The sequence below is a fragment of the Bufo bufo genome, chromosome 7 (genome assembly GCF_905171765.1).
Source record: "Bufo bufo chromosome 7, aBufBuf1.1, whole genome shotgun sequence".
Taxonomy (NCBI): domain Eukaryota; kingdom Metazoa; phylum Chordata; class Amphibia; order Anura; family Bufonidae; genus Bufo; species Bufo bufo.
Genome location: NC_053395.1, coordinates 150,062,187 through 150,080,334, shown reverse-complemented (window position 1 = coordinate 150,080,334; position 18,148 = coordinate 150,062,187). Strand labels below are relative to the sequence as shown.

Genomic DNA, 18,148 nt, shown 5'->3' with positions numbered 1-18,148 from the left:
ACATTCCCATGACCGTAGTGTTTTGCGGATCCGGCCTGTGTATTTGCAGACTGCACATGGCCACCACTATCATAGAAAATGCCTATTCTTGTCCACAATTGCAGACAAGAATAGGACATGCTCTTTATTTTTTGGAGGGCCACGGAACGGAACTATGGATTGAAATGAACGGGTCAGCAAAATTGTGAAACGGATGCAGACTCATTCATACGGTCCTCCATACAGCCCTAATATGAGTAGACCCAATGTTCTTAATGTGACTGGAGTGGTGGTCTTGCATGCTCGATGCTGCTCCATTCAACTCTATGGAGAAGTAGGAGACAACTGACTGCAAGTGCTTGGCTATCCTTAGCAGTCCCACAGAGTTTAAAGGCTTATGCCTTATTTACGTGTCAGTGTTTTGGTCAGTGATTTCCATCAGTGATTGTGAGCCAAAACCAGGTGTGGAGGCTACAAAGAGATAGGGTATAAGGGAAAGATCTTCACCTGTTCTGTGTTTAGAGCCGCTCCTGGTTTTGGCTCCAAATCACTGATGGAAATCACTGACTGAACGTGTGAATGAGGCTTTATTCATATGTCAGTAAATCATGGACGTGTGCTGTCTGTGTTCTCCATAGACAGTACACGTACCCATTCATTTTAATGTCTGTGAATTTCCACGGTCTGTGGGGCCATGGTTAATTCACAGAAGCGTGCCCTATTTTTGTCCATGTTCAGGGATCCCTCATGCGTATTATAGTCTCTGGGTCTGTGTTTCACGGATCATTGGTAGGAGATGCTCTGGAAATTATTTTTTAGCTGAGCAGTGTCCATGGAATACGGATGACACACGGATCCTTCACGGACATCTTCACATATGAACCGCCGACCTTCTTGTCCAGGGGCGGATTGGCCATAGACCCTACAGGAAATTTTCCGGTTGGGCCGGTGTCCCACAGGGTCATTTCAGCCCTCCTCACTAAGGCTGGCTGGGTACATACTAAGGGGGGCACATTAGTGATCATTATTAGGGACAGCCCAGGCAGCATGCTACAGGTAGGGCTGGCTTGGTGTTGTGGCCCACATCTCACCTCCTGAGACCCCTGCTCCATATCATAATTAGGGACAACTGCAGGAGGACAGATGGTGGCATCTATTGATGCCCACCACAGAGGGGCTGCTGCTGGGGAGGTATTCTGTGCTGCACCGTGGTATTACCGACTTGTATCGGCTCCTTCTACTTGTGTTGCCCCCGCCTTCTCTCAATTTGGACCCACCTATAGCAACACTTTGTTTTTTCCAGGGCTACTTTAAGTTCCCAGTCCACCCCGGTCTTGTCACTGATGTATTCACGGACATGTGAATAAGGCCTTATAGGGCATTTGCTCGTTCATTGGTTGCACATTTACACTAGCCAATTATCAAGATAATGTCTATTTCTGAAAATCAGACTATGTAATAGTGCGTTTATATTCACCTGTACTATTGATTTATGCAAAGCTGTTGGAAACAGTGCCAGTTTAAATATTAGATTTTTTTATAATGGCAAAATGCATGAAAAATGTCCCCACCATGTTTTTTTTTTCTTATATAGCTTGCTGTTCAAAACAATAATGCAATGGGGGATTTTTTTTGCAATTTTATTATGGATTTAAAAATTTTATTTTTGTTTACATTTTTTTTTAGTTCCCCTATGGGACTTGCTCATGCAACCAAGTATTTCACCACTTATGCAATACACTTCAATACTTCTGCAGTATATTATGCCTGTTAGTATAAAACTGTCACACCACCTAACTGGTACACAAATACAGCAGATCTTGGGGCCTTATAAAGCCCGGGCAACCTGTCCGCAACTCATTGATTGCAGCATCTCAGGGGTTAGGTTAGTTGCACACTAGCATTAGAGATCTGGCAGGCTAGTCACTCTGGCATTGCTTGAGGTTTGTAAGGCTCCGTCCGGCGCGATTCACTATAACAGGGACCAGTGAAAATCTGGCCCCATTCTGACAAATTTGCAGAGAGTCGTCTGTAAGAGAGCAGCTGCATGCAGCAGTTTTCTCTAGGCCGAATATAAGTTTCATGCAACTTTTCTGTGATTTGGCTGTGTTTTTACAGCCAAATGACAGCTCTAAACTACTCGCGCGACAGCAACTTGCACATATTTTGCACACTTTTTTTGTTGCGCAACTTTTCTGCGACTTCCTGTTGTGCAACACATATCACCGTGTAACCCCAGCATTTCTTTCAGTATATCTGAAGAGAGAACTCTGTTTCACAAAATACTGTACAGCTACTGCATAGACGGATTCAGGAATGCGGCCTATTTTACATTTTTGGCTGGAGGCATGCGCTAATGAATGTTAACACACTTCATCTATTCAAAATGTATTCAATTAAAATTAATTATTAATATTCCCATTAGCACTATTTACATAGCAATAATTAGCTCTAAACAGTAACTATTTTTCCGGCTGATAGAAATGATATGCATCCTATTACATAGGGCTGTTCTGGAAAGTGTCAGAACTTACGGTAAAAATCTTTATCTGAGTGAAATTTAAAATGGCATCATTGGCATTGGTAGAAGCAGAAAACTTTGAATTCAAGAGACTGCTCAATGACATATAATAGGATAAAAATACAATCATAATATTTAGAAAATTCGTTAATGAGGTAATATATTCAATACCCTGACCTGTTCTGGAAAATCTGTGTACTCGAGTAAAATCTAAAGAGAAGCAGAATTTACACATCATGTCACTGAAGCAGTATTTCTAAGTTATACATTTCTGCTTCATTTTAACTGCAAATGTTCCAAACTGTGCTGCTCTCTTTACTCAGTTTGGACAGGGATTAGATCGATAGGGCCACAAATTATTCTTTTTACAAACTTAACATAGATTACGCCTATATAGCCAAGGTAGGATTGCTGCTATCACTAGATTATTGTATGTTTATGTATGACCTATTGAACATGTTATATATAGCATGTAATAATGCTGTATTCATTAGTTTGGGTCCACTTGTGCAGCAGTATCTTCTCAGTTTACCCTATATTTTATTTCGAGATTCAGCTGAAGATCTTATCATCTGTGTTCAGGATCATTATCCCTGATAAGTAGAGCAGAGAGAAGGATGAGGCAGCTCTTTACCTCAGTGTTCTGAAGTAACTTGTCCTGCTGTGTGATTAGGACAGGTTTTGTGTGTACTAATAGGACGGCGGCCATTTTATTTCCTCTGATGATTGCCCCTAGGCAAAACAAACCATTATAAATAATGAAAGGTATTTATAATAGAGTAATTTAAAAACTTTTATTAATACTATTTCGGTGTCAATGTGACTTTTTGTTCACTTTTTATTCAATTTTTTGGGAAACGAAAAAATGATGAATCAGCCATTTAAATTTTTATGCTCTTTTAAGTACCAGCGTTTTCGCATGCAGTGATGCTTATGATGTTTATATTTTTGTCTATTATTTTTTTTTATCTTCTTTTTCTTTCTACTATTTTTAGGCCCCCCCCAAGGGCACTAAGAACATGCAATCATCAGATTTTAGCAAGGGAATTATCCATTGATAAATAGAAGATTCCGTATTTCAATGTGGTGCTGCCCCCTGAAGGCCTGCAATGGAATATAATTGTGAAAGGCATTGGAGACTCCAGCAGGCTCTGGTCTTTAACAACGAACAAAAGCATCTCCTCTGAGACAATGCTGCCATTCATAAGCATCCGACTTACCACAGCTCATCACATCTACCGAGGTGCACACACGGACTACCCCTTTAAATCAAAATATATGTCAGCTTTATGAATGTTCAGGAGAACAGAGAGAGGGGCTAAAGACTGAACAGTCAGAGAGCTCATCTGATGGATTTCACATTTAAAGGGACTGAGAAGTCTGCAGTGTCTGAGAATACATGCAGGCTACAGACGGAACAATATTTTTAATGAAACAAATTATCCCATAATAGCCAGCCAATGAAATAAAAATCATCCAAAAGGAGTCCATGGCCTTTAAAAATGACATCTTCTATGTAGTGACTCAAATAATGGGATAGTTCTCTTCAAACAACTTTGGGTTAATATACAGGTACTCTTACCAAAAGCTATACAAGAACTAAAATTAAATCAAAATGTTTGAATTTCACAGTTTCCGTTTGGGATGCCATATTTTTACTGGGCAAAAAAACCCTGCATGCAGTACTTTTTTGTATGGTCTTTTTGATAGGATCTGCGATGAGGGCCTGAACGGAGCCTTCTACACAGATGTGAACAAGCCCTCAAACTGATCAGGTTTTTGCTTCTATAGAAAAACTGGTGCCATTTGATAGCATGTGATTTTTCAATGAGTTAAACTGATCCTTTAAAAAAAAAAAAATGTAATTGGCTGCAGCAATGTCAAACAGGATGTTTTCAGCAAGGGAGCCCATTGGAGCATCGTAGAATGGGAGGACAAGGAGTGGCGAGCCAGCACAAGGAAGCAGGTAAGTAAGCATCCCTTTACAGGTCTGACCAAGTGGGGTGGGTGGGTTATGCCACCCCCCCTCCCTCATTCTTGCACAACCCCATAAAGGGCACCTGTGGAAAGTGCTAGCGTTCCAACTTCAGTTCAGAGTGCGAACTGGACACTGGGGGAGCTATTTGCTACCAAGGTAGATGCAAATACCCCTACTACCTCTGAGGATTGTTTATTAATATTGTTATCATGGCACATACACCCACATCTCAACAGTGTAATGTCATATAGATACTTACAGCAAAAAAAATAAAAATATCCCCCCTAACAATGGAAGCCCATACATATAGTAAAAGAAAAAAAATGAAATAAACCCTCAAAGAAAGAGGCAAAACCAAAGAACAGTTAAGTTAAATAAAGGAATACTGCAGCAGTAAAATAGAAAAAGAAAACAAAATAAAAAAATGCAAAGGACTTGGGTCAGGGGATTGAAATGAAAGCTATCCATCAAACATGAAAAAGTACTTAAAAATGCAATCCACAAAGCTTAAGTCCTTATCTGTTAAGGACAGAACAGTTTATTGCTTGTCATGATCTATGATGGTTTATCTCTAGCAGCCATACAGTATATTAGTATTGGACAGCTTCCATTGTCCAAGGCTACAAGAACTGCAAGGAAAATAAGAGCGCAGTAAGAGAAATTCTGGGTACGGTGTAATTTAATATGGTCTATGTTGGGGAACATGCCAAGTTCATATGAACAACTGAACTCACCTTTGCCTTTGGACCACTCCATTCTTTTTCTTATAATAGAAAAGGACATATCCTTTCTTGGTGTGGTCATGGCTTTCAACACAAACTGCAGCATGGCCAGCCATTGAAAACAAAAGGAGGCAGATTTACGTGTGGCCATTGGCTTTTTGGCCACACCAAAATTCCACCATCAAAAGACCACGTGTGAAAAAAGATCACGTGTGAATGGATCCTTTGGGGCAAGGGAGGGAGATAATCCCTTTAGCGTTTTATCACTTCATGTATGAAGTCTTGGTGTAACATCTCTAAAAGGGTTATACCAAGACTTTTATACTGATGACCTATCATTTCAATGGGGTTGAGCTGTGCCTAGGCCATGTGACCGATGATGTCACTGACCTAGGAAAAGCTGTCAGAAGGTGGTGGCGCTAATGTCAGCACCACGGCCTTCTCAAAAAGCTGATCAGCAAGGGTCCTAGGTGTCGAACCCTCACTGATCAGATACTGATGACCTATCCAGAGGACAGATCGTCAGCATAAAAGTTTCAGAAAACCCCTTTACCAATAAAGATGTCTTTCCTATAACACTTCTGTCTTTTTGTCACAAACCCATTTACATCCCATCCATTAAGATTTGTTGTGATGCAAGATAAGTGCTACAAAGCAGTGTGAACCAGGCCTTGCCATTTCATAAGCGGTCATACACCCATTAATTCACATACTAGTGAATTTGTATCTTTCCATACCTGCCCCCAATGTTCTTGCCCCCTCTCTATATTATTTCTCACACACACATACATTGTGACAGTGTGCTTCCGGCGATCAAGAATCCCACAGTCTGGCAGTTTATTTTTTTAATTTCCTAAAATCTGATTTATCCAGCTGAATTCAATATTAAAGACACATCAGGTAAAGAGATTGACGTGTGCTATTTTACAAAGCGGCTTAAGTACTGATTGGATTACGGATCCGAGAAGTGGTTCCAGGAAGAATTGTAATTAGAGGCGGAAATTCACAAAGCAAAGTAGATCTGATTACTATTCACAAAATGTGTCTAATTGGTGTACTATAGTGACTCTACCCCCAATGTGCCAAGGCAATAAATACCCTGGAGCATGGGGAGGGGGGTCGGTCACTTCAGTACACCAATAAAACACATGTATATTAAACATGTAAGAATATTGATAAACAGCATCTGCTATCAGAATCAACTTTATTAAAGAAAATAATTTTCAGCTATAAGATACTGAAGTAAAGGCACTGACCCATCAGTCGAGTCGTAGAACTGGGCATCCTCTGCCAGGTTTACGTATGCCGTTGTTCTAAGTCATTAAAAAGTCAGACCGGAGATTATTAGTGCTTCATACTACTTTATAGAACTGGTGTACAGCCATGTTCAAAACTAGTAATATGATTTTTTTTTTAAGGTTTTTTTATAATTTTTTTTTTACACTGATGGAACTATCCTCAGGATAGGTCATCAGTATTTGATTGGTGGGGGCCTGACACCCATGACCCTCCAGTGAGTGCCGCGGCCTTCTTGCAGCTTATGTGGCTTAGGCGCAACTCAGTCCTATTCAAGTAAATGGGGCTGATCTGCGATATTATGTACAGCCGCTATACAATATACGATGCTGTGCTTGGTGAGCTGTGAGAAAGCCACTGCACTCACTGGAGCTCCGCAGCCTCCTGAAACAGCTGACCGGCAGGGGATTGGATCACCACTGACCAGATACTGATGAATTATCCTGAAGACAGGTCATCAGTATTAAAAGAAATAAAAATCGTAAAATCTCTTTAAATAAGCCTCATCAGATCTAGAAATTGGGGGAAACGAAGAAGAAAGTTGAGCATATAATTCATCATGCAGAAGACCATGTGAATTATAAAAAGTGAGGAATCCCATTCCTTTTTGTAAACTCCATATATAGAACTGAATTTTTTATTTTTTTAATTTATCAATTTAATTTAATTTTTTGGGCCAAGAAGGTGTTAATAAATGTGTATGATTATACCCATTGGTGAGGTTGACCCTAAGCGTTTTCAGGCACCCAGATTTGAGCACGAAAGAACATAGATTATGTGCTGGAACCTTGACTTAAAGGAGTTGTATCACTAACAATACTCTACATTTTTTGAACCAGCACCAGGATCTGAATAGTTTTGTAATTGCATGTAATTAAAAATGTATTATGGCTAGTGAGTTTTTCAATGACATTTATCAGTATAGCGCCACCTGCTGTTTGCTCTTTTTCTAATTTCTCTGTCCACCTCAGTGAGGTGAACTCACATGCTCAGTTCCATCCTTCAACTGCCAACAGCTGCAGCAAAATGGACACTCCCACTGAGAAAGGACACGCCCCCTGAGCTGCTGGCTTGAAATACATCTAACAGAACAACTGGAACAATGAATGGAACTGGTAAATTGGAAGAACAAGGCAAATTCATGAGAAGTTCCCAGGTATACAGGTTAGCTCTCTTTAAAAGGGAACCAAAGACACCCATTTATTGCACTTCATCAATGTAACCTACCAAATAACAATAACTGAAAAACATCTAAATATATGCATAAAACATCATTTCAACTGCTACAATTAGGTCCATTCATACCAATGAATACAAAAAAGAAAAACTAAGGGGGAAATTATCTAGAATTGTAATTGGCATTGCTCAGCAATACTGCATCCTCAGCTGTAATCTAGGGGCCTACTGAAATAGCTTGTCAGTGTGACATAAATATTCAATGCTGTATACTCAGTCTCATATTTTTATTGATATTACAAAGAACAAAAAATGATTCTATATTTCAATACGGGTCTGTCACGCGTCAATAAAGTACAGTATTTAAATGTCACGAATACAAGCCTGTACTGATTTTACAGGTAGCTATTACATGCTGTCCTGCGGAGCTGCCAGTGTACAATACAAACCACATAGAGTAGAACAAACTCATCTCCAAAAAAGAACAATTAAACTGAAGTGCTTTATATTTTTCAACGTAAGGAAAACAGCATCACATCCTGTGTATGGCTCACAAAATGAAAAAAATCTAAATGTTTTGTTCACTTTCAAATATTTCCTCACCTTTAAATATGAATAATATGAGCCGCTTACTAATATCTTTCTTCTGAATCTCCATTTAACATGGCACTTTACTGATTGGATGATCTCCTCCCCTTCTGCTCTGCAGAAATATGAGTGTGTGCTGTGCTACATGATGTCTTATGACAGCACAGGCTTAGAATTGTATATAAAGGTTGTATTAGACAGCCCGATTTAATAGGCGGAAGCGTTCCTTCCCGACTATCGTCTGATAGCTAGTGGAGGAGACCGCTGCCATTACATGCAGCGATCTCCTCCTCAGTATAGGGAGGAGTGATCGTTATACCATCACTCTTCCCTATACTGAATCATTGTTTGCTGGCAGCAGATTGTGATTACACAGCACGATCTGCCGCCTGCAAAGAATGATTTTTTTAACCTGTTAAAAGATTTGGACTGCCCGATAAACGAGCATTTGCTGGTTCATCGGGCAATCAGCGGCAGTATTAGACTAGATGATCGCTAACCAAAGTAACTATGAACGCTCGTTAGCGATCATCTGATGAAAAAGCAGTAGGTGTAATACAGGTTTGACTGTAAGGGGGCACATACCTATATAACTAGAACATTTGCTATAAATATAACAATAAATAGATGAAAAGGAGAAATTTAAAAATAAACATAAACTCACAAAGGATTTGAAACCAAAACGCAAAGAGAAGGAGCCCAATACCCCAATATCAGAACTAGCGTGGACGTCTGGCAAAAAAAAACAACGACTTTATAGTCTATTGTACGAAATGTATCAACAGATTTGCAGTAGTACAATTTGCACATAAATTAGACAAAAGTGGCAAATTGAGCATAAAAAAGTTTTTATGCAGTTCTTGTCAAAAATTGGAAACGTGGCCATGATTTTCTGGCAAAAGTTTGGCTTATAATTTATAACCTATAACCATAGCTCACTGCAGGCATATATTTCATTTTCTGACTTGACAGTAATCTAAAATGTGCCAAATTTCTTAAGAGGCATGACCCCTTGAAAATCAGGGGAGACTGCTCTCCAGGAAAGAATGAACTTAGTAGTGAACACAGAACAAAGAGCAAATATTAAAACAGCGTTCATAGGGGCGTGGCCTGGCTGCTGAGTCTAATGGATCCAGCAGCTCCTGCACAGCAGCGACTTAAACCAAGCATTTTACCCCTATTTCCACCTGGATCAGCTTGGCAAACGCCTATCTAGCTTCTAGACAAGATGGGAAAACGAAAAGACTACTTCCGAGGGTTAACAGCGAAAACCTTGAGAAATACTTTAATAAAGGGAGAATCCAAGATGGCGCCCCGGAGCCCAGACACCGCTACAGCTCCCTCTTCACCATCGCTGAGCGCATCACCGGCGCCTGCTACAGGACATTTCTCCTCCAACTCCCCTAGACCCTTCTCACCTCAACACACCTCGTTCCACATTACTCCAGAGGACATCAGAGCAGCAGGACCGGGCCGCCTAAGATGGCGCCGCAAACATATTTAACTCTCCTTCCTCCAGTCCACAGAAGAGGAGACCGAGAATAGAGCTACCTGACGATAACCAGGTTAGTCCGGTTTCCTCTCCTCAAACTATGGCATTCCAAGAGGCAGATTTCTTTACCAACTACCCAGTCTCAGACAAATTAGTGTCAGAAGACACACTAAAACAAATGCTGCTAGCATTAAAATCGTCAATGCAACATGATTTAGCTGCCATAATTGCTCCCATGTCTGCTAAACTGCAAAATGTAGACCAGAGGGTGACACATATTGAGTCTAAAATGTCAGACTTTGCAGCATCCCAAAACAAAGTAATTGATGCGCATAATGATATGGCAGACGAAATGGAAAGCAGCAAGTTAAAAATGGCAGATCTGGAGGCTCGCTCGTGAGGTATTCCAGAAGATAGCACTAATATTGAACTGCCTTCTTACATTCAAAAGCTTTTTGTGACCCTTCTTCCTAAGCTCTAACATCAAGAGCTAATTGTTGATCGTGCCTACAGGGTTCTGAAACCAAAACACTTAGGATCGGATATTCCTAGAGATGCGTTAGCAAGTGTCCACTTTTTTCCCACAAAGGAAGCAGTGATGCTGGCAGCCAGAAAATTGGGAACTCTTCCTGCTCCTTATCAATCTATCCGATTGTACACAGATCTCTCTGCGGCCACATTGAGACAACGCCGTGACTTATTACCTATTACGCTTTCTCTGCGCAAGCACGAAATCGCTTATAAATGGGGGTATCCAATGAAGCTACTTATTTCCAAAGATGGACGCTCTCACCTGGTCCACTCCCTTGAAGGCTGGCAAATCTCCATCTCTACTCTTGCGCATAGTACCCCCCACTTCCAATCTTCCCAAAAATGATCCTAAAAAAAAACCTTCTCAAGGACTTCCCAGTTACCTTGTTCTATACAGGTTTTATTTTTCCTTCCACGCTAAGGTGCCGTTTGCAGACTCTACGTGGGCAAGCCGTGAAGATTTCAAGATATAGTTACCTCTTCCTCTTACACCAGCTGATTTAGCCAGTAACAGTTATCCATTTCACAGCTGTATCCAGATCTCTACCTAGACTCCCCAGGTGGCCTAGCATTCATGTCAGCTATGCACACCTTTATAGCTATCACTGGTGCATCTCTTGTTTTGTTCTATTCAAACCAAGTTTGAGTTTGTTCCTATACTTGGCTTCGACATGGAACTTTTGCCCCCCTCCGTAGACAAAACGTGCTGTCTACTCCAGTTTTTCCTTTTCTTTTTTATTTCTTTCAGAGTTCTTTTAGCAATGCTTTATTTTGTAATGTTCTTAAACATGCATATATCTCTCTCAGGTCGTTTTGAGCAATGCAGCAGCCGCCTTCAGCACCATAGACCGAGACCATGGGACTGAAAATTCTCTCTCTCAATCCACAGAAAAGGGCTTATCTTTGGAAAGAAGCGATGTCTGGTAACGCTGACATACTATGTATTCAGGAATCCCACCTGTTACAAAAAGATGCATGCAGGATTAGACACCGCTTGTTCCCAACTATTATACATTCTCATAATGTTAAGAAAAACAGAGGCGTATTCATTGCTGTTAAAAACTCAGTCTCCTTTTCTCTAACATCACAGGTTGTGGACCCATGGGGCAGATACGTCGTCTTGGTATGTGTGGTGAACAATATTAATTACACTTTTGTGAACATTTACGCACCTAACGAACACCAGATTTCCTTTCTGCAGTTATGAAGAAGGTCCACAAAATCAAACAAGGTAAACTAATCATTTGTGGAGACTTCAACTCTATAGTAGATCCCTCTCTCGACTCAACTAATCCCTTCAGACGCTCTCCTATAGGCTTAGCAGCATTTCTTCACTCTGAAGGCCTCATAGACGTCTGGAGGGCTCAGCACAGCCAAGAAAGGGACTATACCTTCCTATCCTCTTCCCACCTTTCTTACTCTAGGATCGATATGTTCCTAGTTGACCAAACAACCCTGTTCCACACATTAAGCTCTTCCATTGGTGTAATCAAATGGTCTGATCATGCCCCTATACTACTACAATTGGCAGAACAATTCCAATCTTCTCCCCCTCCAGTCTGGAGGAACAACCCATTCATTCTATCTCATCCTAAACATAAACCCGAAATTACCAAAGCCCTACAGGAATATTTCCAATTAAATGCGAACTCCGTCCCTGATCCATATATAGTATGGCAGGCCCATAAGGCATACATAAGAGGTATCTTAATAAGGCTCCATTCACACGTCCGCAAATGGATCCGCATTCGTTCCGCAATTTTGCGGAACGGGTGCGGACCCATTTATTTTCTATGGGGACGGAATGGACCGCATTTGCGGAGCGCGGCCCCGATCTTCGGGTCCGCAGCTCCGCAAAAGATAGAACATGTCCTATTCTTGTCCGCAGATGCGGACAAGAATAGGCATTTCTATAGGGGTGACGGGCGGGTGTGTTGCGGATCCGTAATTTGCGGGTCCGCAACACACCACAGACATGTGAATGGAGCCTAAAACTGAACCATATAGAAAAGAGAAACAGGGAAAAATAATTAACAGTTACATTAGCTAAAATCTCTACCTTAGAAGCTAGAAACAAACAACATCCTTCCTTAGAGATAACAAATGACCTACGTATTGAAACTGACAAATGAATGCATCTCCTTAACAAAGACTTTACTAAGACACTTTTGCGCACTAAGGCTAGATACTACGCTCAAGGATACAAAGCAGGAAAACTTTTAGCCTCAAAACTCAAGCACCAGCAGGCAAAATCTAGAATCCCCTTTTTAATACATCCTACAACTAAAGCAAAACTTATTGACCCAAGAGATATAGCGGAACAATTTCGTCTCTATTACAATGACTTATATAATCTTAAGGATAGCTCATCCCTTCCAGCTGATTATGACTCCCTAGTCAAAGACTTCCTAGATAGAGCCAAGTTACCTCGGCTTTCCCAGACTAACTTAACCTTGTTAAATGCCCCAATCCGAGAACCTGAATTGAATAAACTAATCTTATCCCTCCACCTATGCAAATCCCCAGGCCCTGACGGGTTGTCAAATGAGTATTATAGACATTATTATGCTACCTTAGCCCCCTTCCTTCTTCCTTTGTTTCAAAATACGATGTCTGGTTCTCCCTTCCCTTCAGATATGCTGATAGCACTGATTGTTACACTACCCAAATCGGGTAAATCTCCTGACTCTCCCCAAAACATTAGACCGATCTCCCTTTTGAACTCTGACATAAATTTTTTTACTAAATTGATTGCTTCTAGGCTAACCTCAATCCTTCCCCAATTAATAGGTGATGATCAATTTGGTTTCGTGAAAGGCAGACAGGCATCTGACAATACAAGACACCTGTTCAATATCCTTAACGTTGCCGAGTTACGTAACACGCCTATGGTTTAGGTTATGTCACGGCCTCGGTGTGTGCCGCAACATTTTCGCCGCGCATGCTGGTTGCCGGTGGCAACTTGTTTTTATGCATGTGTGTGCGCTTTCCCTTTTAGGATGTTTCCTTTCCCTGCTTTGGTGTGCACGGGGTTAAGGTGTGCTTGGTAGGTGTGGTGGGTGTGACCTCAGGCCTATATGTTGGTGTGGTGGAGCCTGAGTGTCAGTTTGGTTTGTTTGTCAGCTTGGTGTGGAGCTCTGCTCCTGGGCTGAATGATACTGTCTGTGTGAGCTATCCTTATTTGTTATTTTGTATTTCTTGCTTTGTCTGTTGTCCCCTCCGGTGTGTTTGTGTCATTTCTCCCCCCACCTGGTGTATGTATTTATGGTGCGGGTTTTGCTTGGAGGTTTGATTGTTGTATGAGGCTCCGAAAGGGGCGGGCTTTCCCGGAGGGGTTTAAGCGAAGAATCGCCTGTGGGCTTTTCCAGCTTGGAGCCACCTTCCATCATGGCTACGGCAGGTAAGTGAGGATTGCATAGTTATGTTACTGTGTAACTTACCTGCCGTACTGTTTAGCCCATGGCCTTCTATCCTGCTTGCCACTGGGCCATTTGAGACACCATTCATCCGTGGTGTTGGATGAATGGGTGGTATAGTAGGGGCAAAGGTTGGTGAGCATGAGCCACCTTACCTTCTGAGGCGGCTCATGCGGTAGGAGTCTAAGGTGAGTTCAGGGTTGTGCTAGGTGGTGACCTGCTCCCTGTTCCTTCCTATATGGCATGGTAGTCTCTGCCTTTGCACGGTGGGGGGTTTTCCCCACTACCCGCCGTGACAGGTTACCCTTGATGCGGAAAAGGCGTTTGACATTATGCCTTTTTTGTTCTTGAATCAATGGGTTTTTCTGGCCCCATTAATCATGCAATCCGTAGTCTGTATTCGGACCCTATAGCAATTTTTTTTGTCAATGGCGTACTATCAAAAAGCTTTCATATTACTAATGGTTCCCGTCAAGGCTGCTCCCTTTCCCCTCTTTTATTTATTTTAGCCTTAGAACCTTTAGCTCAACACATCCGCCTTTCTCCTGATATACATGGTTTACAAATAGGAACAGTATCGCATGTAATATCTCTATACGCAGATGATATTATCTTAACAGTTACTGAACCAAGCCACTCACTACGTCATGCATTTTCAATCATATCCCACTATGGTTGTCTTTCATACTACAAAATTAACAATTCCAAATCCCAAGCACTTCCTATTAATATTCCATTGACAGAACTAAGAGCCCTAAAAAATATGTTCCCACTTGATTGGCAAACATCATACCTCCCATATTTGGGAATTAAGCTGACCTACCCTTGTTCACTCGCATACCAACTCAATTATGTACCCCTTCTCTCAACTATGTCGAAGGATTTCGCAAACTTTAATATGCAAGAGATTTCATGGGTTGGAAGAATAGCGTCATTCCAAATGATGATTCTGCCCAAGTTGATTTATCTGTTCCGGGCACTACCAATCCCAGTACCTGATTCCTTTTTTAAAGAATCTCATAAAACTCTCAACAGCTACATATGGAAATCTAGACGCCCCAGAGTGGCCAAATCCATTATGTTCAGAAGGAAACAGGCCGGTGGTCTAGGCCTTCCTTGCATCAAAGACTACTTCCATACTATCAACCTTTCTTTTACTAGAGAGTGGTGGAACCCTTCTTCGGCAAAACCATGGGTCAATATGGAATCCCATCTAACCCCAAATGGTTCACTGAAAGATCTCCTCTGCTTATCTCTATTATAACCTGGAAGTGTTGATCACCCTTTAATTATGGTGAAACACGCCATTAAACTGTGGTCTAAGTTCCATTCAACACAGGGTATAGCTAACCTTAACATATTATCAGATGTATTGATGACTACCCTATATATGTGCATACGTGATATTGATCTCTCCACCTGGACAGCGGCTGGTATTTTGTCATCCGCTCAACTAGTGGAAAACTCAGTCATGATTTCTTTTGATCGAATTTGCCAAATCTACCACTTACCTACTTCTCAATTTCTCTCTTACATGAGAATACACCACTGCCTCAGCAGTCTCCTCCTCACTCCTCCTAAATCCCAGCCGGACGTTGTTAGGATTTTCCAAACTCCTACCTTATTTAGACATCATACAACTGACCATCTATACAACATATTGAACGATAAGTCCAAATTCTTCAAATCCCCCCCGTATTGAAATGGGAAAGTGAATTGCGATTATCATTTTCAGAGGAAAGATGGGCTGAGGCAGTCCGCTTTATTGGGGCTACATTTAAATGTGTTACACATTATGAAGCAGGGATTAAAACCTTACTTAGGTGGTATTATACCCCCCAACGCCTAAGCCTCATATACCCAGGAGCTTTGGCTTGTTGTTGGCGAGAATGTGGTATCACCGGATCCCTTCTTCATATTCTTTGGGCATGTCCAAAACTCACCCCATATTGGCGTTCGATTTTTGATTTGATAATGCAAACTACTGGAGTCCAGGTGTCTCCATATCCCGCATTAGCACTATTATTCCTTCACATAGACGATCTTCCCTATGAAGACAGGACATATTTTACTCAGTGCTAAACTAGTGTTCACTAGACACTGGAAAGAAGTGAATCCACCTGCACTTTCGGAAGTGATCCATACTATGAATACCACATGTAGATATGAGAGACTTCTCCCAGATTCATTGTTAAATCCGACCTTAAGGCATAGGACCTGGTCCTCTTGGATGTTGAGTCCCCTCTATAAGCCATGAATAATACATTACCTATAAACTCGGTCAGGCTGCTGCGTTGCTCGATAGACCTCATATTCATCTTTTTTATTGGTTCCTACTAATCAATGTTATTTGGATCATTGCTCTGTATTCTGAATAACTGTCATTTCTCTGAGGGTTTTGTGCCTCACCCTCATCTACACTGTTAATGGTGTTACACCAGTCTTTTCTCCATTACATATTTACTTTGTAAATTGAATAACGAATGTTATTTTACGCTTTACAAAATCAATAAAAATGATTATTCATAAAACAGCGTTCATGCCTTTCTATACCCCTGGAGAATTGTTTGAGTCCTCCCCCTGGTTTGCTAAAAAAGAGTTTACTTGGTTAGTGGATTCCTGCACAGGTCCACTTTACCATATAGCAAGAAGAATGGGTCTAAACCAGGGCTGGTTCCCCTCCTTCCAAGGGGCCCAAAGCAGCCGCGAGTGCTGCCTGAATGGAATGGATGTTTTTGAATTTTGACTACTATTAAACCAAGTATTTCACAATTTTAAAATTCCTGTCTACAGCTTACACCGGAAACAGTTAAAGGGGTTTTGCCATCCCAGACAATGGGGGCATATCGCTAGGATATGCCCTCATTGTCTGATAAGTGCAGGACCTACAATGAGAACGGAGCGGGGAAATGAATTGAGGGTGCACTGCGCATGCTCAGCCACCTTCCATTCATTTCTATGGGGCCACTCGGCTATTTCCGTCTGCCCCATAGAAATGAATGGGAGCAGGGGCTGCGCTCCCATTCACTTCTGTGGGAGCAGCGGGGAGATAGCCTAGCGATATGCCCTCATTGTATGTGATGGGCACATTTAAAGGGGTATTCCCAACACCTGCACTTACCTTCAGCACCGTGATGTTCCAGGCGAAGCTTTCTATGGCTTTACTGAGTTTTCTGCCTTTCAGTCCTTCCTTTGTCCCCAGACTATGCAGTTCCTCGTGAAATTCCATCCCTACACAGAGCAAAGACAAAAATGGAAAGTCTACAGGAGAGAACCATGTAGAGCTAGACAAAAGAACTGTGTTGTCTAGACACTTTTACCTCCAGGAGATGAAGATTATTACCGTAATTATGACATCTTTGTTGTTTCTATGACTGTGTAGGATAATTTGTCAATACTAAGTGTAGTCAAAGCTTCCAAATAAAGAAATGCATAAAACAGTAGTGGTGTTAAAGGGGTTCTGCAGTTTGTTTAAACTGATGATCTATCCTCTGGATAGATCATCAGCATCTGATCGGCGGGGGTCCGACAGCCGGGACCCCCGCAGATCAGCTGCTTGAGAAAGCAGCGGCGCTCCAGGAGCTCCGTTGCCTTCTCACTGTTTACCGCAGGCCCAGTGACGTCACGACTAGTATACACTGGCCTGGGCTGGGCTAAGCTCTGTTCACTTGAATGGAGCTTAGCCCCACCCAGGCCAGTTGATACTAGTCGTGACGTCACTGGGCCTGCGGTAAACAGCGAGAAGGCCGCGGCACTCCTGGAGCGCCGCTGCCTTCTCAAACAGCTGATCGGCGGGGGTCCGGGGTGTCGGACCCCCACCGATCAGATGCTGATGATCTATCCAGAGGATAGATCATCAGTTTAAACAAACTGCAGAACCCCTTTTTAGTTATAAACTGATAGATTAAAATGATTAAAATTATTTGGCATCAAAACTTTTTTCACAACAGCAGTCAAACTTCTCTTTCATAGAAGAAATGGTAAAAAAACAACAAGTTAAAATGAAAAAGGCCTAGACAAAGGGAGTCATTTATTAAGCTAAAATACGCCTATATTAGGCGTATTTCAGGCGCAGATTGCAGCGCAACGGAGCCTCTTCATAACTTCGGCGGAACCACTGCCAGCTTAGGGGTTTAATTAGACCGGCGTCTGAAACACCAGTCTTAATAAATGTGCCCCTAATTTTATAGTAAGGCCAGTTTCAGACAAGGACGATTTGTCCCCATCCACATATATTTAAAATAAAATCAGGAATTAAAGCTATGCTGTGAATTTTCATATAGACTTGCACTGCAAAGTTGACTCGACGGCAAAATCCAAATGCAATACATGCATTTTATTGCAGATTCACTATGGTTTAGCCTTGGATTCAAAACACACTGTGGATTATTTTGTGCATCTGAATTTTACCTTATAATTAATGAGAAGGTAATGTGGAAATAACATAAT

The 18,148-nt window shown here is 41.6% G+C and overlaps 1 protein-coding gene across 1 annotated transcript in view; it reads right to left on the bottom strand.

The window, feature by feature from the left end:
• PLCL1 (phospholipase C like 1 (inactive)) overlaps positions 1–18,148 on the bottom strand; it is a 296,787-nt gene that overhangs the window by 32,529 nt on the left and 246,110 nt on the right. Inside the window, exon 5 of the mRNA XM_040440692.1 lies at positions 16,821–16,930. Coding sequence (XP_040296626.1) covers positions 16,821–16,930 — 110 coding nt within the window. The remainder of the gene's footprint in view (positions 1–16,820; positions 16,931–18,148) is intronic.